General features: G+C 41.5%; 1 protein-coding gene across 1 annotated transcript in view; it reads right to left on the bottom strand.

Annotated features, from left to right (window-relative positions):
* The window catches only part of LOC141439925 (neurotrimin-like), a 136,554-nt gene that overhangs the window by 4,221 nt on the left and 108,519 nt on the right, over positions 1-23,814 (bottom strand). Inside the window, exons 3-5 of the mRNA XM_074104387.1 lie at positions 3,458-3,645; positions 1,654-1,794; positions 376-469 (exon numbers count right to left, since the gene is read on the bottom strand). Coding sequence (XP_073960488.1) covers positions 376-469; positions 1,654-1,794; positions 3,458-3,645 — 423 coding nt within the window. The remainder of the gene's footprint in view (positions 1-375; positions 470-1,653; positions 1,795-3,457; positions 3,646-23,814) is intronic.

Genomic DNA, 23,814 nt, shown 5'->3' with positions numbered 1-23,814 from the left:
TTATTTACAGTAAATTAAACACAAAGCTAACCAGAAATGAGTCCTTATCTCGCGGGGAGATAGTGCAAATTAAGCCAAAGGTGTAATCACGCTGCTTCAGTGACAAACTTTTTGCTATAGTTTCGGAGAGCCACAGATTATACTCGTACATGTCCGAAATTACAAACGGTGGAAATAAATCTCATTCTTTAGCAGTGCGCATTAAGAAAGATGCTTGCTTCATCTTTATAATCATTTCGTGGAGGTCAATAGAATACTATCGACACACAAGTGTAAACGCTGTCTGTTCACCTCCGGTACCCTTATTCGGACGTTAGTATTGTTTTAGGGGTGCAAGTGTTGTCTGTTTGTTTGAGCAAGCGCGAGTGTACTGACCGACGACGTTGAGCTGCACGAAGTGGCTCATCTTGGGCTCGGTCCCGACCTGGCACTCGTAGACGCCGGCGTCGCGCGCCTGCACGTACTTCACCTGCAACACAAGGCCAAGCCTCGCTACAACACGACATGTTTCATTCAACCACAGATATTCTCTCAAATTTGTCAAAATTGAAAGGTTGCTCCGCACACGGCCATGCCCCATGTAGGCTTACGTTGTCCGTCAGGAACCGATTTTTGAAAATGAATGACAAAACATCCCTTCAGCGATCAGTGATAAACCAAACCTTCTTCTTCGTTTTTAAAATAATATAGTTTTTCTGTCCTAATTAATTGGAAAATTTCACCAAAAACGCTGATAGGATGGACACCTGACGATAATAAGAGGGATTATCTTTATGTGATTTAAAAATAGGAACTACTTTACCATATTTGCTCAAATCTGGAAATACGCCTTCATCTATACAGCTTTTAAAAATAAAAGCTAAAGTTGGAGCAACGACATCTAAAATGGAATGTTGAACTTTAACTGAGACGCCCCAAAAGTCTTCCGTTTTTTTTTACTTTCATCATCATCCCGGCCTATATACGTCCCACTGCTGGGTGCCTCCCCTCATAACAAGAGGGCTTGGCCATAGTTCCCACGCGGGCCCAGTGCGGATTGGGAACTTCACACGCACCATTGAATTGCTTCGCATGTTTGTGCAGGTTTCTTCACGATGTTTTCCTTCACCGCAAAGCTCGTGGTAAATTTAAATGTAATTCCGCACATGAATTTCGAAAAACTCAGAGGTGCGAGCCGGGGTTTGAACCCACGACCCTCTGCTTGAGAGGCGATAGGTCAAACCACTAGGCCACCACGGCAATAATCTAAAAGTCTTAATAATGTCACAGGGAGAGACATGAGTGAATTTAAAATTACTTGTGTTTGAATTAGATACATTTCGTTTTAAGAGCGATTCAGCGAACTTTGAGGAAGACGCGAGACATTTTGTCGTTTCGATGGGGATTGATAGAGAAGTAGGTATTACACTCGTCAGCTACTTTAACCGCGTCCGTTTCTAATACGTTGTTAATAATTAATGATATAGAGGACTCCACGTTCTTACGTCGACCGGTTTCAGTATTTATAATTTTGCAAACTGTTTTAATTTTATCATTAGAGGACTTAATTTTATTAGTAACATGGGCTGCTTTTGCTTTATTACCATATAATTTGGAATAATCCTAGAGTCCTTTGAAATATGTGTCGTGTCGTACGACGTGACGAAATGTTACCTGCAGCGTCCAGGTGTCGGTGGCCTCGACCAGGAAGGCCTGGAAGCGCTCGTCGGCGATGAACGTGAAGCGGTCCACGGTCAGGATGTGCGCGTCGCGCCGACGGATCCACGACACGGACTTGTTGCTCAGCTGCCGCACCTGCAACAGACACCAGACACCAGTCACCAGACACCAGACACCAGTCACCAGACACCAGACACCAGTCACCACACGCCACACGCATCGCCGTCACAATAGAGACCAGCTAGCATGGCTACTACGAATGAGGGCTATCGTTTATTGTCTCACTAGATGGCGCACTGTTGCGTGAGGTTTTTGAGTGTGGCTTTCAGAGTCTGTTATTACGGGCGTTAAAACAAAGTTTAGATTAAAATCATATTTAAAACACCTTAAAACCGTACCATAAAAATATCCAGCAACCACAGTGTTGCTAAGTCCCGTTTTGTTCGGAAAAAAAGGGAGGACAAAAGTTACCGAAAGACAAAACTGTCTCAAAACACAGACATTCGTTGCCCCGTAACGCATAATTGCCATAATTAATTTCAGGTTATGCTAAATATTCACAAAAAAAATCTTATTATAAATAAACCCGCGTAGCTCACCCAAAAACTATGAGATTTGACATTTCGGAGACCTCACGCTACACTAGCGCCTCTAGCGGCGAATTCATTCGCGATAGCCCTCATTTCGAAAATCGAAGTTCGTCTCGTATGTACCGTGCCTTTCACTCTCGTATTAAATAATTATAAGTGTTAGTGGGACGGCACGATACGAACTTTGATTTTCGAATTTTATATTAGCTCTGCAGTAACGTTTTTAAAAGGTTTCATTTTCTAAGTACGTTGTGGCTAGGGAACGGCATGGGCGCTTAAAATACGTACGTAGAATGAGCGATTGAGAGCAACAGATAAATTCTGTTGAGTTTTTGAGTCAATCTTGTTATGTGGGCCAATGTCAGTGTCGTCGGGATGTGCTGCCAAATAAACTCAGTCTCTTGTATAAGAAGGTATTCACTGGTCTTTGCAGTAGATCACATTCAGGTGGGCAAAGTCGGTAGCAATTTATAATTTGAAGACGCGTGAATCTTTAAGATCTTTTTTTAAGGAAACAGATATCCTAACCCTGCCGTCGCTTTATGTTTTTGAAATAATCATGTATGTTAGGAAGAACATGTGATTTTCCCACTAACGTCGATAAGCCAAAGGCTACTAGAAACACAGGGAAGCTTAAAGTTCCATCTTACAGACTGGCTAAAACCAAAAAGTTTTCTGGGAAATTGCATACGTTTTTATAATAAAATTCCAAAAATATTATAAATGAAACGGATACAAAATTCAGATCAATTGTCAAGAAGACATTAATATCAAAGGCGTATTATAAAGTTAATGATTATATCATGGACAGGGATATTTGGAAATAATTCCGATCCGCATTTAGCGATCCCTTCAAATAGCGAACCTACTGTGTTAAAAATAAGTTGTGTTAAATACTTGTGATGTATACATATAATTTAATAATATTGTAAATCTGTTTAAAAATATATATATATACCTCGTTGAGTTTCTTGCTGGATTCTTCTCAGCAGAGGTTTTTCCGAACCGGTGGTAGATTTTTTTTGACATTCATAAGTGCTTGTTATAGCCTAAATTGAATAAAGATATTTTGACTTTGACTTTGACTTTTCTTTTTACATCAAGAGTCAATTTTTCTGCTGAACTGCATCTGAGAATAGGCAGCCTAGTTGTCTTTACATACGTGATTCTCGCTACTAAGTGAGCTGTGTGTGTGTGTGTGCGTGTACCTTGCAGGGCAGGTATGCGTGTGTGCCGAGCTGCGCGGTGATGTTGTTGGGCGCGGCGGGGTCGAAGTACGGGCCCGTATACAGCCCCACGTAGCGCCGCGCGCGCGCCCGCGCCGAGCCCGCTCCCGCTCCCGCGCCTGCGCCCGCGCCCGCTCCCGCGCCCGCTCCCGCCTCGCCGCACGACAGCACTGCAAAAAAACACAACCATTGAAAGAAAGAATCAAAACATTTATTCACTAATACGAAAGACACAAATACAATAAAATTGACACAATTACACACAAATAAACCAAAAAAAACATGAAACACACATAAAAAAGTAAAATTATACACAATTTTTATATATACGCAAATGCGAAACAAAGTCTAAAAAGATGCACATCATCATCATCATGCTATATACGTCCCACAGCGCACAGGCAGCTCTCAGCGCTGATTTTCCGCCAGTGCGGAAACTTCGCAGCGCATTGAATCGATGCAAAAATATTTAAAGAATTAAAATAAATAAAACACTGCTGCATACTACTGCTGCTACTGCATTGCTCAAATACACAACACGAGATACAGAAGAGAGCGATTCCTGACATAAATTTCTTTGTAAGCATTCTCTATAGGTGTTCAAAAATTTAATTCTCTATTTAATTACGCACTCATTCTTTTACAGTTAAACTGATTTCTGCTGTGTTGTTATCAAACTGATCCAATAACAAGTAATAATAAAAAAAATGATATTTGTCTCTACTACAAAATAAGTTAACTTCCAAATATCCGGGCAGTTATCATCTTTAATTTTATGTCATAAGCAATATTAAGTTAGAAGTGTCATTTACTTATTGGGCATTTATTTTTACTAATATTATTTATTTATTTTAAAAATACAGTCATACCTACAGTCGTACATTAATGATAGATAATATATGTAGTACAAAAGTGAGTTAGAGTTATAAAAATATCTTCATCTGTAAGAAATCAGGTCAAAGCAAAGCAATTTTTTCTCTTTACTTATAAGGACTACCTAGTACTTGAGTAAAATAAAAAATAATTGCAAAGTTCAGTCAGCACTCTGCAGCGACAGCGGCCTATCGCGGCGCAGAACTAAGAGCCCAGCATGGCCGACAGCGCCGACCGCCGACGCCTATAGCTCGGGCTCGGGCTCGGGCTACACTTGAGCAAATTCCAATTTGCACAAGCAAACACGTGCGTTAAGACGCCAAAACGGTATTCCGCACAAACGGTTTTTGGACGCCATACAGTTTTTGCGCCAATTTTTGTACAAGCCAAATGCACATGCAAGTCGCTGCGTGTAGCGGGGCCCTAACACGTTCTATCCGCCATTCGCCATCATTTCGTCGCTGCTTAACGCCGTGCGTCAGTCAATCATCCGCGGGCGCAATCACACGCAGCGCAATGCAATCACACGCAGCGCAATGCAATCACACGCAGCGCAATGCAATCACGCGCGACGAGCGCAGCGCTGGGCCTTGCGTGTCGGCACGCGGCCGCAGCGGTCGCGGCGCGGCGTCCCGCTACGGGTATCGATCCCGCGGGGCGCGGGACGCCGGCCGGGACTCAATTGAATACCGCGGATATTCGCAACCCAGCTCAGGCTCAAATATCCAAACAATGGTTTTGTTCCCTTCACATTGAGAGCGTTTTTTCTTCAGCAGCATAAACATAGTATTTTGGGCCAACTTTTTTTCACAGTTACATCAAAAGAGAAAAGAAAACTCGGAAAGGATTGCATTTTATGTAAGAGGCTAAGGGGACTATGACTTGAAGTTAAGTCTTTATCTACATGTGTAGGTTTGGTAAGAACAGGCATTTCCCCCTCTTCAGACTCTTAAAGTCTAAATCTAGCTTTTGCCCGAAGCTTCGCTCGCGTTAAATTTGGAGTAACATACATTTACTTTCTGTGATCCTTTTTTCGTGTTTTTTTCATAGGATTACATGAAAATACAAATACGGACAGATTTTCTTTTAGACAGATGGTGCAAATTTTGTAATACAAAAATCAACCTACATACGTAATTTATTATGATTCTTACCAGCTTTGAAACCCTGCTTCGCTGATTCAGGGTTGAAATTTTAGAAAACGTTAAAGTACTACGCGTTTCTTTTGCCCGCGACTTCATACACCATATAGGATTATATCCCGAGAAATTGTAAAGTAGTGCACCCTAGTGCACCTCTGCATTACTTTAGGTCCATCTATGCCAAATTTCACACCGTAGCATGCTGAACGGTTGTGTTGCTCTGAAAATGAGCTCTGGTTGAGTTCGAAACGCGTCAGTGTAAAGTGGTGGTGGTGATAGATGGATTTGTGTGATTTGTGTGTTCTTACAGTGTGGAGGTGGAGGAACTGCATGAACACACATTGTATGGGCACAAAAGTAGCTATCATAAAGGTAGCGGGTAGGCAAAGTAATTGTGTCAGCTCGTTGAACGTACATGTCAAATTTTGTATCTATGCTATTAGCCCTTGAGGAGTTCCGTCATCAGCAGACGACCCTGGCTGCAGCATCAGGCGGTGTATAATATAAACGCATTTTTATTGAAATTTAACAATCATGTAAAATCTTTTGTGTGTGCCATTAACTTTTGACGAGTTCCCTTCTACGGACACGATCCTCGCCAGGATGAGCAGGATGTCACTGCTAAATAATTGTTACCAGATTTACATCAGTTTGCCAAATCTCCAGTCCCCAGTTTTATTGGATTAGCTTATGCGTTTTCTGATTCAGTTGGTATATAAAATTCTCTTTATTCGTTTTATCCCGTAGGATATTCGGAAAATCTTTAAAACAGTTTTTACCTATTAGTATTATCTACCTGTATGCCAAATTTTAAGTCTAATATTTATAATTACGGAGTTAGGGCCACTTTGAAGCGAAAATATAAATCCCATTTTATTCCCTATCCCGTGGGAATTTCGTTAAATCCTGAAAAGTGTTTTTAGCTGTTAGTACCTATTACCTACTTGCATGCCAAATTTGAAGTTTCTAATAGTTACAGTTACGGAAATAGGGCCATTTCAAAGTGAAAATATAAATCCCATTTATTCCCTATCCCCGTGGGAATTTCAAAAAATCCTTTTTTAGCGGATGCTTACGTCATACATCTACCTGCATGCCAAATTTCAGCCCGATCCGTCCAGTGGTTTGGGCTGTGCGTTGATAGATCACTATGTCAGTCAGTCACCTTTGAGTTTTATATATTTAGATAAAACAAAGGAAGCAAATATTTTTCAAGATATTTAAATCTTTCTTTGAAATGTACATACTGCTCGAGGCGTGAGGTGCAGAAAGCCAGTGTAAATAATGTAATAGCAACGATTGAGACAAGTGAGCGACGTCGGCGCGTCTGGCGGAGAGCAGGGGAGCGCCTGTGGCGGCGGGCGTCGGGGAGGGGGGGGGGGATGCACCGCACCTGCAGTAACGTCGACGATGCACCGTTAAAACGTAACGACTAGACGCATCAAGGCAAGTGCGACACTTCTCAAGTTTGGAGTAATTGCTCCACGAGTTTGATAAGTTATAGTTTTACTATTTCTACATCCTCCGTCTCCATCCTCTGTTTGAAATCACTCTTCTGATTTGAGCGTCTCTCGATACTGGATAACTTAAGACGCTAATTGGAGCGAGTGAGCGCGAGATGACAGCCCCCCCCCCCCCCTCAAACCCCGCTCGCGAGTCAAAGCGCGTCCTCACGGGGCCCGCGCTCCCCGGAAGACAATTAAACATACTACTTACTTACACTCAGTCGCGTCTGCAGGGCTACTACGAAACTCAAAACTCTAAGTTCGTGCCGTGCGGTCCCTCTGACACTTATACTGTTTAATACGAGAGCGAGAGGGACAGCACGACACGAACTTCGATTCGAGTTTCGTAGTAGCCCTGCTGTCACCGAGCTCATAAGCGATTCAGTGGCGATGTAATAAGTCTCGCGTAAGTTTGCTATTTGGGAGAGTAATCAGTTCTAATTGAGACTTAGCCTGTCATTGCTGTTTGGTGGTAGACGACGACAGCGCGAAGTCGCGTTGGCCGATGGCCTCTTGTTTGTCTGACTATGATACGGTGTACCTACTCCATGTGTTTTGTTTTACGTAGCCCGTATCTTAATACGAATAGGGACTTATCCCGCTGCTGGGCAAAGGCCTCCTGAATACTGTTACCAATATTCTTTTAACAGTCAGTAAACAAATAGGTATCTTCTACGTGTTGTAAGCAAATAAACATTTATTTCCTTCTTTCTTTCCTTTTCCCTCCGCCACGTGACATTACCTGGAACAAAAGAAAATACGCTTGAATTCACGAGAAAAAATAATCTAGGAAAGAAATGGAAATAAAACTAATTGGTAAGGTGTTATTTGCTTGCGGATGTCCATATCAATTATATAATATTTCACCTTATTGCTTCTCTGCTACCAACCGCAAAAAAATCAAGAACCTTAGAAGCAAGGTAAGTAAAAATATTTTAGTTCATAGAAATGAAAATGCAAGGCAAAGTAGATAACATTTTTGTAGAGATGTATCGGATTTAACATGGCGGGCACGTTCTGCATCCGACGAGGTGTCCTCGGCTCCGCCATTTGCATTGCACTGCGACAAATGTAAATTGAAAATGGGAAGCATTCAGTTAACGCCCAGACCTGTGGGACAGGCGCGTTAAACGTTTAGGGTATTCTAGTGAGTGTGCTAAAAGATAGAAACAATTAAAATTTTAGAAGATATGAGGAAGTATTGAATCTTTGCAATGCGTGTACTTGGTGGCACACAAAGTGAGCCATTAAGCAGCGAGCCAGCGTTCGGGATGTTTCACATGTTGACACTACCAACAATTGATAACAAGTAGGAGAAGTTACCTATAATCTAAATTCTAAATCTATGGGTGGAATATTGAATCAGAAAAGGTAAATTAAATGTTACACGCAATTGACAAAATAAATGAAATAAAATACCTAAATATGAAACAGACGTAATTGTACCTAACGCACGAGCCGGGAGCGCGCGGCCGCCGCGACCGCGCTAACCGCACGAAGACGCACACCTTTTCGAGCAAGATTAAAATTTTCAAATTCGGCCGTTCAATGAATACGTAAAGAGACATTGATGTATGCGGCCGAATGTACCATTAAAAATACACAATGCGAGGGAGATTAACGGCGCGCTGCGCCCCCTTGGAAAGAATGAGCTCAAATTAATTCTGCTCATATCAACAAGTTATTAACGGTAATTAAACAATAAACGATCTGTCGACTCATTGTGCCGGCGGCGCAAGTATTCACTCATCGCGGGGGTGCAGGCGGGGTCGCGACGCGGCACGCGGAGGGGGGGGCTGTTTGTAGTTTAAGCACCACTACTCTGACGATTTTCACAAAGTTATGTTTTAGTGATCAACGCAGGCCCACGTAACCTAAGGTCAATTTCTATCGGAAATGTATTTGTTTTTTTTTACACAAAAGTGACGGTGATTGACCCCTATCGCACCTGATGTTAAGTGCCGATGAGACTAACAACAATAACAAATTACTAGTAATAACAATTACGGCTATTAGCTTATGTCAAGAGGACTTTAAAGTTAAAAAGCCGAACAATTTTATAGTTCATTTTGTTGTCCGTCTGCCCTTTAGTCGCTTGTCCGCAACTAAATCAGTCCATAGTACCTATACTTCTTAAAATAATACAATATTATTATGCTCCCTTCCTTTGTATTCTCAAAGTATTCCACTAACTCCTTTATTTCACCTTTATCTACGTATTTCCCTTTCAATTCTAAGATCATTTCCATCTGATATTGCACTTAGGGACCGAAGATTTCCCGCGACTGCGCTGTTTAAATTAAATATTTTCGTTAGGGATTGTGGAGCTTGATTTAGTAACAGAATGTAGTTTGTGGGCCGGAGGAGGCGGAAATTAAAGCAAGAGAGCTAACAGTTGTGGAGGAACACTACAGGGGTGCAGTCGCGGGGAGACGGGGGGGGGGGTTTCTAAGATAGCGAGGAGGGATACATACCACCAGAAGCTATGAGCCGTCAGTTTGACTAGACTGCATTTGTCTTTAAGATTGATCAAATAATAAACAGACAATAATTACGGAGCACATACCGAATAAGTTGGGCTACCAACTGGGTATTTCAATTTATTCATTATACTACTAAACCTCGTAGCGTGCGTAAGCGTGTGTCATTTAGTGCTTTGGTCAACATGACGTGTTTTATGTATACGTTGATCTGATATATTTTTATTCGACTGCCGCCAGAAAAGAGGGCTATCTTTTCCGTATGTTGTATAAATACCTACATATAATGTAGATTATATATCTAGGATGTTATGTCTATTTTTTTCCACATGCTTAGCAGTTCGAACCACTTGATGAATTTCAATTTAAAATATGACTTCCCACCACAGACTTGCAATGAATTCACGGGGGAAAAATAGGCTCAGTCAAGTTATGAGCATGAGGAAAACGGGGCCCTTTCGGTTTCCGTTCGCATTATGGTTCGCATTGTACTAATGCAACTTGCACGATTATTTTTGTAGATTTAAGTTCAAACTGAGTTTAAGAATAAAGGACAAGGCGGGTTCGCCGGCACAAACAGTGATAAAAGAACGATGTAGAATAAATAAAACAGCAGCAGCGACGGATTGCACGTCTTCAGTGAGTTGCACTTAATGAAATTGTTGTCGAGAGACAACTAGGTTCCTCCGGCCTCCTCCGGCCTCCTCCGGCCCGGCGCGCGATCGCCGTTCGATGCCGCGGCCCCCATTATGCTAATTATTCATTAGCGCGATGAATAATGCAAGCAGCACACACGGGCTGGCACGCTTCCTGCCGCAGCGGAAACGCTCCGGACTAACGTTCCGCGGCCCAGAACATCTGCCGACATCGCACACTAGCACTCTCGCGGTTAAGAAACTATACCTAACAGCACCAACTCGTGCTGTCCCTCGCGGTGGCCTCTGAGGCCATCATATGGGATGAGGGTGAAAAGATACGATGTATGCGTTTGCCAGAACGATTTCTTCAGATCTACAGTCTAATATGCGTCCCAGTGCCGAGCGCACACGCCGGCTCAGTGTGGTTTGGAACTTCACTGAACTGCTTCGAATAATGTGAGTTTCTCACGAAGTTTTCCTTTACTAAAAATATTGTGAAATTGTATTGTATTGTAAAACTCTTTACGTCCATAAGAACACATGAAAAAAAGGTGAACTTATCCCTTGAAGATCTCTTATAGTTAATATCATGTCAATCGTGTTAATTTCAAACGCGCGATTGTTTAATAACAATTTGCATACTTGTTACTGGCTGAAACCTCAGGCACTTTTGGTTGCTCTGTCGCGGCCCACTTTGTTCCCGCGGCCTCATCATTGACGCGTCGTTACATGGAAATGAAATTAGTGTGTTTGTGAATAACTTGCGAGGCGCGAGACGCTGCTTCATGCAGTATTCAAACGGCAATAATTGAGCGGCGCCAGGACTCCATAAATATTCCGCGAGATCGTTTTATCTGCAGCTAAATCGTGTCATCTTATATCATCCTACTTCCTACTAATATTGTAATGTGAAAGTTTGTGAAGATGTTTGGATGTTTGTTACTCAATAACGTCTAAACCGCTATATAATTTCAGGTTTAATTAAGTATGTGAAACTAACTCCATCGGCAGTAAGGTTTGTTGAGAGTTAATTTTACCATGTTCAAAGGAAAATAAAATATTTCAGCAAAATAAAATAAAATAAAACGTTTCATTTCAGTCATTTAATTCCATAGTTTCGGCGCTAAGCGGGGATCTTTTTCAGTCGAGCTTTTGCTTTCCCCAGAGACCTAGCGTTCATTCCGTGCTCCAGTTTTGCATTTATGAATCAACTCCTACGATTTTTATTGCAAAACAAAAGGAAAATAATCCCTTCCGTAGTAAATTCAGTAATTAAAACTATCTACTAGACTTGCCTGACTCCCCAAACGTAGGTAGGTACAATTATGAAACACTCGCTGAACATCCATAAATAATGAGCAATAACGTAGCCACATACGCGCCGAGTTCGACGTGGAGCGATCAAGTAAACTCAAATATCGTATAATAGTGGAATTACCATAATAACACGGCGATAGGGGGTGCGGCGGGAGGAGGGGGGGGGGGCGCCCGGGAAGATTGATTGTCGAATAACAGAGTTATTAAGTACATCCTGCGCGTACACATTAAACTATTTAGTTAACTAACGGTTGCGGCGCTTGATGTAGTGCGGAGTTTAGAGTTTTAGCCTCGAAGCGAGCGGGTCAGGGCTGGTGTCAGCGCGGGACAGGTATAAAGTACGCGGCCCGCGGCCGGCAACAGTCGGGATGCCGCGTAACGTAGCTTTGGCTAAATAATTACAAATCAATGGCGCTGCAGCGCAACTGGTGCGTGCCACAAATCAAAGCCCATTTCAGAATGCAATAACAGATTAATTTGTATTATGTATAGATAATAAGTTTATTTTAATGCAAACAGATACAATCGTAGAAATACAAAACATTGGTCGATACTTAAAAATAATATTTCATATTATTTGTGGATAGTGCAAGAGGAACGTGGCTTCGTGGTCAACATTGCTCATAAAGTAAACATACATTAAACGTTTGTTAAAGGGTATTTAGTGTTAGCTCGGCATGTTTTCAAACCGTTGATACATACTAACCTAAGTAACCAAACCATAATTGATTCAATTTCTATATTATGATAATATGATGAACCGGGAGCGGGAACGTCGATGCCTGATGCCGATTGTCATGTTGAACAGCGATCGCTGGCGCGAGAGTGCTCGCAACAAATCATGTAATATTAATAAGATTCACTCGCGTCACCTCCTCGCTCGACTGAGCCTTCCACTGGATTGGATGTGTCGTGCTCGAGGCTTTAAGGAGAGTAGGAGTACAGGAGACTCTAATAAGTCATCTACTTTCTACTTTATTGGCAGAAATTAGAGTTTCAAAGTTATTGCCATGAAATGATACCAAGTTTGTATTAAGAAAAAAATATATGCCTACTCATTTACTTTAAAACTAAATACACCTTATTTTCCTGCAAAAATATTTCAATCCTGCAATCTCAACCACTAAGTTAAGAAACATGAAATTTTACTCGGGTCTTTGTCTTCGTCGTATAACCCAAATGAAGACCACATTGTTTCTTAAAACTCCTAAATTGTAACTTATTAAAACTCCTAAATTTAGATCCAACTTCCAGACCGAATAGTTCAAGCGAGTGAAGGCACGGGTAAAGAATAATTCCAATACGTACGCGTAGCACAGGTCCACTAGCCGACGCATACGTCGGATGCAGTGGAAAGTACCTAGACGAAATTTATTTTTTTAAAGTGATAGCTGGGCAAGCACTCGGGTTCAGTTATTGCCAAAAAAATCAGAAGCTCTTAGTTCCTGTCCTAGTTTAATGACTTTACAGAGCGGGGATTGCGCGGGGCTGGCGCGGGGGAGAGGGAGAGGCATCTAACGGCAGCTGCGCTCGCGGCGCAGATTGATTCCGCGTTAAGTAAATGATAAAAGAACCTTTGTAAAGAATTTCCCCGATGAAAAGAATTCGTTTGAAGCGGCGGGCGGCGACAAAGGGACGCGGGTTTAGTTTGCCGCGCTCTTTGTTCCGACACCGGCCGCCGGCCGTCTCGTACGCTTTCTTAACTCATTCATTCTATTCTCGAGGCAAAACGTCTTCCATCTTGTTTGTGCGACAGAGGTTATACTTAAAACATATTGAAGTGATTATTTTCAAAGCGTTTTTTTGTTTCTACATTAACTCGTATGATCTTATATTTCGACAGACGTTAACAGAGCTAGTGCTCCTAATTCTGCCCTTATTCTGCGCCGCGCGCGCCTGTGCGGCGGTGGTCCCGAGAGCGCCCGCGGCCTCGCTGCGAGCACTTCACGGCGCCGTGCCCCAAATTACCCGGCTGTTTGCCCGCAGTACAAAATGAACATATTTGTTTAACATTTTCTACGTTATTTCCATGTACGTCTGTATACTAAGAATTAGTCTGCTGAGTGTTCGTGTACCTAGATGTAGAATTTGCTAGCTAAAAAAATGCGAAAAGGGTTCTACGCGTACTTAGTTTTAAATTTTAGGCATATTTTCTACGGGATACAAACCACTTGCGGATTGATATGAAAAGTTTTAAAACTTGGAAGACGTTAAATATATGGTAATCTAGGGAAAAAGTTCCGCTGTGACACAAAAATTATGCATATACTTAATTACGGTTAATTTTTTCTCGTAATGGAATGTTTTCACGCCATTTTTAGTTGAACATTTTTAACAACACCCGTAAATATTTGGATTGACTGATAACAGATAGCGGAATCGACTTAATACAAGAATTCAATCATTTAATCATCATCATTTATTTATTTCTGAGAATATGGTACAATATAGGTTAGTAAAAAGTGTTAGTTCAGCATATTCTGCCAGCATCCGCGTAGAAATAATTTACAGTTTTATACCTCTAACATTACAATAAATAAAAACATTAATAATAATAACAACAGTTTACATAAAGAAAGAGAAAAATAAAACATTATTTTGTTTATCTATAAAATAAAATACAAATTGCCCAAACTAATTGTTATTTAAAAATTCAGCAACAGAATAAAAAACACCTTATCAAGGAATGGTTTAAACATTCTCTTTTCAAATTGATGTGTTTGTAGCATTTTAAAATCCTCAGCTATTCTGTTATACAACTTTATAGCCATGCAATATACGTTCATTCATAGCGTAGTATGGAAGACGCATATACATACCCAGGATATGCAGGTAACGTAGCTTCTCTTGAAGCTACGGACTTTAGGCGTCGTAATGCAAACACGAATCTGTCTAGTAGTTTAGAACATACATTTTCAATATGCGCCCTCCAATTGAAATGATCGTCAAGGGTAACACTACATATTAACATCCAACCGCAATGTTGCTCATTTTAAATGTTATTACGATCTAGATGTAGTAGAAAATACATTTTATTTCTGTTTCAGTACCTCTATTTAGTGGGAAACAAGTTGTGCTCGCGATAAAAGCGTTCCAAACCTCAGTTAAAGGTAAGCTTTAAGGGATAAACGAAAAACTAATTTATCCCATAAAGCTTGTGTTTTGCATTAGAGGGAAAGACACGAGAGTTTTCGCAGTCGAATGGAATACAATTTTCTAGTCGCTGAGCGGCGGTAAGCGCGTTACAGTGACGCACGAGCCCGGGACAAGAGACCGGGTCGGGGACTCAAGGGGGGGGGGGCGTGCAGGACGCAACCGGCGACGATTCAATTTGCAGCGCTCGCTTTGTCGCTCGATCCTGACGGGATCAGATCAAAGAAGCGTAAGAAGTCAGGAGTCACTAGTTAAGTAATGGATCAACAAAGTTATTAGCCCAGCACGAGCTGAGACTGGCACCCGTTGCCATTGCGATATTATTAATTTAATTTTAGGAGTAATCAACTTGTTTTTTGGCAATAAACATTTGTTATTTATTTATTTATTAAAATCCATACAAATATTATAAATGCGTAAGTGTGTTTGTATGTTTGTCTGTTTTTCACGTCGAAACGGAGCCACGGATCGACGTCATTTTTGGCTTAGAGTTACTCATAGTTTATGGACCAGAGAGTAACAAAGGCTACTTTTTATCCACGCGGACGAAGCCGCGACCAAAAACTAGTCAAAAAATAATCGTCACACTATTTCTAAAATGACTGTAGTAGGTACTAATTATATTTTGATTGTATGATTTAAAAGGTTGATATTTTCATTGCTCCAAGTAACTAGCACTTAGCACTGAGTATTTGATATTCATTTAAACTTGACGCATTCCTGAGATTAACCTAACCAACAAACAGTTGGAAAACCCCCGACTTTGTCATTTCAAAGTTTAATCTCAAAAACGGCTAAACCAATTTTGATGAAACATGTCTAAGAACCCTAGAAAACCTGATTCCAAATAAAAAACTGCATTCAAATCGGTCCACCCGTTTAAGAGCTACGGTGCCACAGACAGACACACAGAAGCGTTACACATAGCGGTCAAACTTATAACACCCCTCTTTTTGCGTCGGGGGTTAAAAAACGTCTTGATGGACAGACAGAAGGACAATAAAGTGATGATAATAAATAAATAATAAATATCATGGGGCACTTGAAACCCATTGACCTAGTCCCAAACTAAGCAAAGTTTGGACACTAGGCAGCCTATGATCTTATGAGGATTCCGATTGCGCCGACTGGAAATACTACGTAACCTTAGAAATCGGTAAAGAAACGTGTTTGGAAATATTTTTGGAAGAAAGAAAGAAAGAAAATACATTTATTTAATGCCATAAAACAAACATAGAACAAATAAAGACATACATGACACTAAACAGGTCCCCTCTCAGCATAATGCCACGGCAAGCCATAATAATGCGGCAGCAATTTTTTTGGTAGTAATTGTAAAATAATAATTGTTCTCTTCACCGAATCCGTAATTGGAGGGCTCTCTTGTCCCCTTTATCACGTTTGCGCGCAGCAGCGAAACACAATCGATGTAAAAATATGAAGTTGCCGTAACATATACATATCAGCCAAAATTTCCCAGCACGTGTTGTTGAGCACGTATAACACGGCCGCTTCCTGGGACCAAAATATGCTAAACCCCCTGAACCCCTTCCCGTGACCCACACACGCTCATTACCTCATCAAAAGGCTTTCATAATCAATGAGAGCGCATTAATGTTATGTTTATTGCGGGAAATATGCAAGTTACGGCGCGCGGCGGAATTACAACACTAGATATGTGATGTTAGAAACCTCATTCTAAAAGTACCTAATTTGGAATATTACAGCAGGGTCAGCAGGTGGTTGGGTTGGTTTGACTGCATCATTGTAAACACTTCAATATTTTTAATTATGATTGCCCAATGCGTCCATGTGGTAGATGTTCAAAATGTTTTGAGAATTCCAATGTAAATTCTTTAAGTTAGAAAGGAACGTTTATGCGCGACATTTAGTTTTTGTAAAAAACGCAATAGGTATTTAGGTTTTTTTCTGGTCTTTTGTTGGAACCACTTCATGTACAGTTTATAAAAAAATAATGAACCTGACTAGAATTTTCATAAGAATAGTTTTACACGGATATTTTGCTGATTTCCATTGCGTTCATCTAGATCCCGCAAGAATACTGGATTAAAAAGCCTTCAAATCCTACTTCCCCTAGTAAAAACGCAATCCGTGGTAGAAACTAGATGCTTTTAACTCACGTTTTTAGGAGCGGAGCACTTCTACTATATTCGTTATTTTAGAGACCTAGCTATCGACACAACAAACAATTAAAGAGTAACAATTACGCACACACAAACTGGAGCGTGTGTAAATAATAATTATAAGGAGGATTTCGGGATCAATTTCAAGCCTTTTCATAACGACTTTCAAATAACGACCCACTCAGGCTAGCCAGTCGCATTTGCATCTAAAATAGTTAATAACCGGTCATTGGGGCTGGCGAGCGCACGCGCCGCTACGAACCGCCGCGTCTACGAGCTACGAGCTACGGGCTACGAGCTACGAGCGCTACGCAAACTGCTACGATAAACAATTTACCACGGAAGCTCCGCCAAAACAGTTACGAGACTATTACCGAACGGCCCGTGCATTATAGTCGTAGCGGGGCGAGGGAGGGGGGAGGGGGGGTAGGGATGGTCGTGCTGCAGCCTGCGACACGCTCAGATGATGCAGCTCGCAAATAACCATGAATGAAAATGTCCATGTTCTTCAAGAAATAAAAGCTTTCGACATTTAATTTTGTTCTCATGTAAACAAACATAAAGTCTAGTGCCGTGTACATAGATTTCAATGGCTCGAACAAAATGCCAAGGCGGGGGGGGGGGGGAGCCGAGTCAGACTTATACGTAAGTCACCCGTGTATTTTATTTTAGGAAATAGATGGTCAGAAAATGACGTGACTTGGATACTTATGTACAACATATCTTTGATCTTGTCTTTACGACAATCTACCTACCCGTACAGGGTTATTTGTAACCCTCAATAAACCAATCCTAACTTTTGTAAATAAGAATCTGACTTTTTTTTAAAAGCTATTATTTAACTTGCAATGTATGTATGTAATTTGTTCGGGTGGAATCTTTGAACTCAACTTTTAAGTAGATATCTTCAACCGATTGAGCTGAAATTTTGTATACACGTTTAGTTTGGATGACAATGCACGATAACCTTATCGTACCCTTACGTGACCTCATTCTAAATCCAATATGGCGGACCATCCAAGACGGCGAAATAGTTATTTTTAATGCACTTCTACAATATGGGTATCAAATGAAAGGGCTCGTTGAGAGCAACGCGAAAAATAATGTGACGTCATTCTAAATCCAATATGGCGGACCATCCAAGACGGCGGAATAGTTATTTTTAATGCACTTCTACAATATGAAAAAAAAAAAAAAAATCAAAATCATTTATTCAGTAAATAGGCCGCAATGGGCACTTTTACACGTCATATGGGTATCAAATGAAAGGACTCGTTGAGAGCAACGCAAAAAATAATGTGACGTCATTCTAAATCCAATATGGCGGACCATCCAAGATGGCGGAATAGATATTTTTTAGGTTTAGTTAAAAATTAAAGGCAAAAAAAACTTTAAAAAAAGCTTTTATTTAAACGCTCTAAAAAGAAGAAAATAAAATGTTCCTTTTAAATTTCAACTATGAACTTACAACCTCATTATATACAACTTATATGGTCATAAAAGCTTGTCGCGATGGTTAATGTTTAATTAATTTTACATAAATCAATAAGTAGGTACTAGTTTATTTACACAAGAAAATCATGATTTTCTGAAAAGTTGAATCGATCCTGACCTATAATCGTGAGTTAAACCTGAAGTTTAACCGTTTAATTATTTAGTACATCAATGATAGTGTAGTAAAAAAAGGAAAATCGGTAAAAAACAGTGGTAAATACTTTTTTCTTTTACAAAACTTTAAATGTACTTAAAACTGCCTGACGCATAGTTTGTGCGAGTGGAGCCTCGGGTAAAGGCTAGTGTTGCAAGTCTTCAGCTGACGCCGCATCGCGAGGGTCTATCTTAACTACGCCGATCACGCGGCGCCGCGCCACCTCCGCTGTTTATGGCACTCGTCCTCGATGGACACGGTCCGCTATCGGCAGATTACACTGACCACTTGAGATTATCAGAAAATTGTGAAACTACTAGCTGCGCTCTGCTAACAACGAGTTGTTTCTAATACATCTTGATTCAGGCGTTACTTTGCGAAGGTTCATATCAACGGTTGTAATCGTTTATTACCTATCTAAAACAGCGTTTCCACCAGAGATGTGCGAGGATGTGTTGCGAGATATATGATTTTCATTAACCAGTAGAAACACTTCATTTACCTCGCCTCGCTCCGCTCAGCTGTTTCCACCAGAGATGTGCTGTGCGAGGATGTGTAAATGAAGCGTTTCTATTGGTTAATGAAAAACACATCCCTCGCAACACATCCTCGCACATTATTGGTGACAACGCTGCCATTCCATTACGCATTCCATTATGTACTACAATTTCCCGTTGTTTACGGGCTTCTTACAGAAAATAATAGAGTACTTGAGTTTTTATCGGAATTTCGGGTGCCATTTGAGTTGCTTTACCTCAGAACACTTGTTTGATTTGCTTCACTTTTTTCTGGGCTTTCACTTTGATTCGCACCCTTATTTTCCTTGGAAATTATTTGTTGGCTAAAGCACGCACACGCACTAAGCAATTGGGATAAGTGATCACTGTCTAAGGCAGAGCGGACATCTGCGCTGAGTGATGCGCGCAATCAATACCGCGGATCTATGTGATCGCGGCGGATAAACAACGGCTTTGTATATGTATGACAAGCGGCGGCTAATGGCCCCCCTGCCAAATAATCCCTGCCCACGGGCAAACCCACAACTAACGTGTCATCATACAAAGTGGGAACAAGGCTGCGGTGGAAACACCACTGTCAACTGCACGCGTAACTTGGTACAAATTCATACATTCGCGGTCCCGCCCGCACTCACACTTACACCCTACGTGCCTCTCGCTCGCCGGCGCGGATTTCCGATCGCTATGAATCATGCGAGCAATCAGTTAGCTGTTTTTATGGCGTTTCAGTTCATAACGCGGAGTGTCGGCGGAACGAAGATACTCTAATAGCGCTACATTTTATCTGCGGCGATAAACACAACAGATTCCCGACTGCCGACGGAAACGTTGCTGTTGCTTGTTTGCACGAGCTGTTCACATTGAAACAAAATAAAGCTTCATTACTAGTCAAGACGTAGGACAATATACGAGTACGAGTACACCACCACCACTACATCAGTGCTACACCAGTTTTTATTTTCTAAGCGAATGAAGAGTGGACAAATTAACCCCATTCAGTTCAAGTCAACTAGATAAAACTTCATACTGTAATAGGCATAAAATATGAGACTTTTAAATTATTTGTTTTTACCCGCGACTTTGTCCGCCACGAATTCGTTATCTCTTTTCCGCGAGGACCAGGCAATTTTCCGGAATAAAAACTACTAGGGAGGTACTCGTATGTTTTTTATCTAAATAAGTGGTTTAAGCGGAAAGAGGTAACAGACAGACAGATAAAGTTACTTTGGTATTCATAATATTAGAAAGGACAAGGATCATAATCTCTACTTGTTTACTAACGACGTCTTCGCAAAATTTTCTACAAACATGGTATTAAATTATTAAAGTATTGGTATTAAATTAATATTAAATTAGTATTTAATACTTGTGGCTGAGGCAGTCTAAAAGTCAGAAGCTTCTTTGCAAAAACATTTAACTTTATAACGTCGAGCGTAAATTGAATTTTTTCCGTTGATTATCAGAAGGTCGTGGGTCGCGGGGGGGGGGGGGGGTATCAAATTATAAGGTCAAGTGTAAATGCGACCTGTTTTGAGAGTCCTTGTTATTGGTTGCCAGATTTATTAATAAATTAAGTAGCTCGTTACAACAGCCTAGGGGCTGTTGTGTTGGCTTAGGAGCCACGAAAGATACAAGTCACTTTGTCACTGTCACTTTGTAGCTTGTAGAGTTGTAGCACCTATGTTTGTGGTCTACCAGGTAAACTGAAATTTCTGGGTTTGATTTAATTTCAAATTTTCCCTTTATTAACGCTGCAAGAAGAAAAACCTGTGTAAAATTTGATTCCTCTAGCTAGACTTTGAGAAAAGATTTTGATTGTGTACAACCCAATCTCGTGGGAATACTATAATAAACAGAAGCGTATGGTGTTATTCTAGATGTCTGGAGCTGTCTATATTATACATGTACATGAAATATTGTATCCAAATCAGTGTAGCAGTTTCACCATTAAATTGTACCACATATCCTAACAATTTTTGCATTTATCATATTAATAATCATACAATAGTAGATAAGCTTAATGCGTGCACTGCTGGAGGTCTCAACACTGAGTGGCAAGAGGCTGGAGACGAGAATAAAAGAAGATTAATGTCATATCCTGCCAGTCAACAGAGATTAAAAAAAAACATTTCCAGGGACCTCTTCACTCTAAATCGCTTAGTTTCGGCGAAATCAATAAGCGCGGCTGCCGAACAGCGCGCCGCTGCACCGCGGGTAAACCAGTATTATAAATAACTCGCTCCCCAGAATAAACTAGCGTTCTAATAAAAATGCATTAAAGCAACGAAATTGCGTTATCTGCTGGATTTCCCGCGGGACCAGTGCACGCTGCATGCTGATCGAGCGGGAGTTATTACGCGCGCAAACAAAACAGCGGTGCGGGGGCGTCTAATGAGAATATTGGAGAGATAACACCGATATCCTAGCCATCAACAAACGTGTTGGATAAGAGGCCAGAATGATTTGACCCTTGGGAGGGTATCGGGTGGTGGTTGCGGGGGACCAATGCGAACTGGACACTAGGTGCCGTGTGTACACTATGTGTCAGTGCGGCGGCGGCGGCGGCGGCTAGAGCAAACATACCTGGGGCCTGCCCCCCTGCTCGCGTCTCGACTCTACGGCGAGGGCCGCAAGGCTTAGCTTGTAATGAGCGTCGAAATACTTCGTATGTAAGGTACTTGTCCTACGATAAACGAGATGTGAGTAGAGCTAGAAACTGCATAAAGGTGATTTTCCACCGGCGAGGCGAGACGAGACGAGAATTGAAATTTGTATGGCGGCGCCCGCGGCGGCCCGCGGCGGCTCGCGGCGGGGGCGCGAGAATGCATACAAATTTCAATTCTCGTCTCGCCTCGCCGGTGGAAAATCACTTTTATATTGGCAACCAGCGAGAAGTGAGTTTCAACATTTATTTCGCTGTGCTATAAATTAGATAATAAGTAATTATTCTTAATTAAGATCACGGCGGATGCACTGTAGAGCTCCTGTCGCTCCGACAAACTACGACGAGGGTTTGGGAGCTATAGATTTGTAGTCTGTTTTTACATTTCGACCCCCATGGCTTATTCATAAAACTCATGTTTATTTACTGTTTAAAAGAGAAATGAAATAAAAAAGAAACCTAAAAAGCCAAAAGCCGGTCACATTGACACGGGATCTAACTATATCTCTATTGTTCGTTTCTTGAGCAAGAATATAGTCGATAGCTAACCGCTTCAAAGGCGGTGAGACAAGTGCCTAGCGTGAGTTGATTAAACGGTCAACTGTCCCGCTCGACCTGGCGTCGGACAAACACTTGGTTTCCGCCCTTCCCGCGGGTCACAGCACTAGTGCTGCCGCCAGGGTTTGTTGCGGGTTTGAGTGCAGCCGTTGATTTCAGAGGCAAACAAACGGGGATAGTTTCGTATCAGTCTCTAAATCAAACAATGACAGTCATTATAATATCTTCCATCTATCTTGTCATCTTACTCGCTAATCCTGCCGTGAAGCAGCAGTGCTTGCACTGTTGTGTTTCGGCGTGGAGAGTAAGACAACCGGCGAAATTACTGGCACTTGAGGTATCCCATCTTAGGCCTCTAGGTTGGCAACGCATCTGCAATTCCCCTGGTGTTGCAGGTGTCTATGGGCGGTGGTGATCTCTTACCATCAGGAGACCCACTTGCTCGTTTGCCATCCAGTCGAATAAAATAATAATAATGATAATAATGCTTTTTGCGCTTCTGGCGGGCTTTCCTCCGCGTCTTCGCCCGCGTTGTACTGTCTATGCGCCAGGAATTTTATATAATCTGTCCTTATAACTTACATACATCATGGGAAACTGTATGCAAAATATCAGCATTCTAAGCTCTGAGGTTGCACTAAGGTTGGGCTGAGCATTGACGAGTTAGTTAGTGGGTCATTTAGTAGGTAGGTGGGGTTTAGTAGGTGGGTATTATGATAATGATAATGTTTGCACGCATCAATTCAAATGCTCACTGAGTTTGTTTGTTCCACTTTCACAACAATTATAAAACCGATTGCCATGAAATTGTGTATGCATACATCATATTAGAAGATCTGGATAAATAACAGGATACCTTCTTCTTTAGTTGTGCCCGTGGGCGCGCGATAAACGAATTGTTCACAGACGAAGTCGCGGGCAACAGGCTAGTCAGTTATAAATAGAGGTTTAGAACAAAAAGCCTTTGGCTCTATTTGCACTTAGGATTCAAAAAAAGTTTGACGAAGCACATAAACAATTTAAGATCAACCTGGAATCCGCTTTGTTAACAATCAAATTAGAGAACAACAGCGGGCGACGGAACGCGTGAGCGGGGATTCTATTTGTCAGGTGAGCGGAGCGCCTGTCTCGAGCACGCCGGTGCTGCCATACAAATGTAAACTCATTACTATTCTACATTAATATTGAGTTCAATAAAAGTCCTGGAGAGCCTCGTCCCGGGAGCATGCACCGCGACCTTGCCACGCGCCCGAACTTGCCGGTGTGTATCGACGCGTCGCTCCCGATCGCTCCCTCGTCGCTTCACCGCTCAACGCTCAACGCTCAGCACTCAACGCCACGGAGAATACTAGCGTTATTGTCTTTGTACTTTGCCGTTTTGTAAATGTCCGAGGCAATGTGGTTATGTGAAGGCAACGATAGCAAGCTTTGAATTTCGTTTGTTGAAAAGCTGATGTTAGTAAAAAATGTTATGATGATTCTGGTTCAATAAGATTTTTTGTGGCCTAAAAAAGCCGTGGTGGCCTAGTGGTTTGACCTATCGCCTCTCAAACAGAAGGTCGTGGGTTCAAACCCCGGCTCGCACCTCTGAGTTTTTCGAAATTCATGTGCGGAATTACATTTGAAATTTACCACGAGCTTTGCGGTGAAGGAAAACATCGTGAGGAAACCTGCACTAACCTGCGAAGCAATTCAATGGTG

The sequence above is a fragment of the Choristoneura fumiferana genome, chromosome 21, assembly GCF_025370935.1.
Source record: "Choristoneura fumiferana chromosome 21, NRCan_CFum_1, whole genome shotgun sequence".
In the NCBI taxonomy this organism is placed as follows: Eukaryota; Metazoa; Arthropoda; class Insecta; order Lepidoptera; family Tortricidae; genus Choristoneura; species Choristoneura fumiferana.
This window is presented reverse-complemented; position numbering and strand designations above follow the sequence as displayed.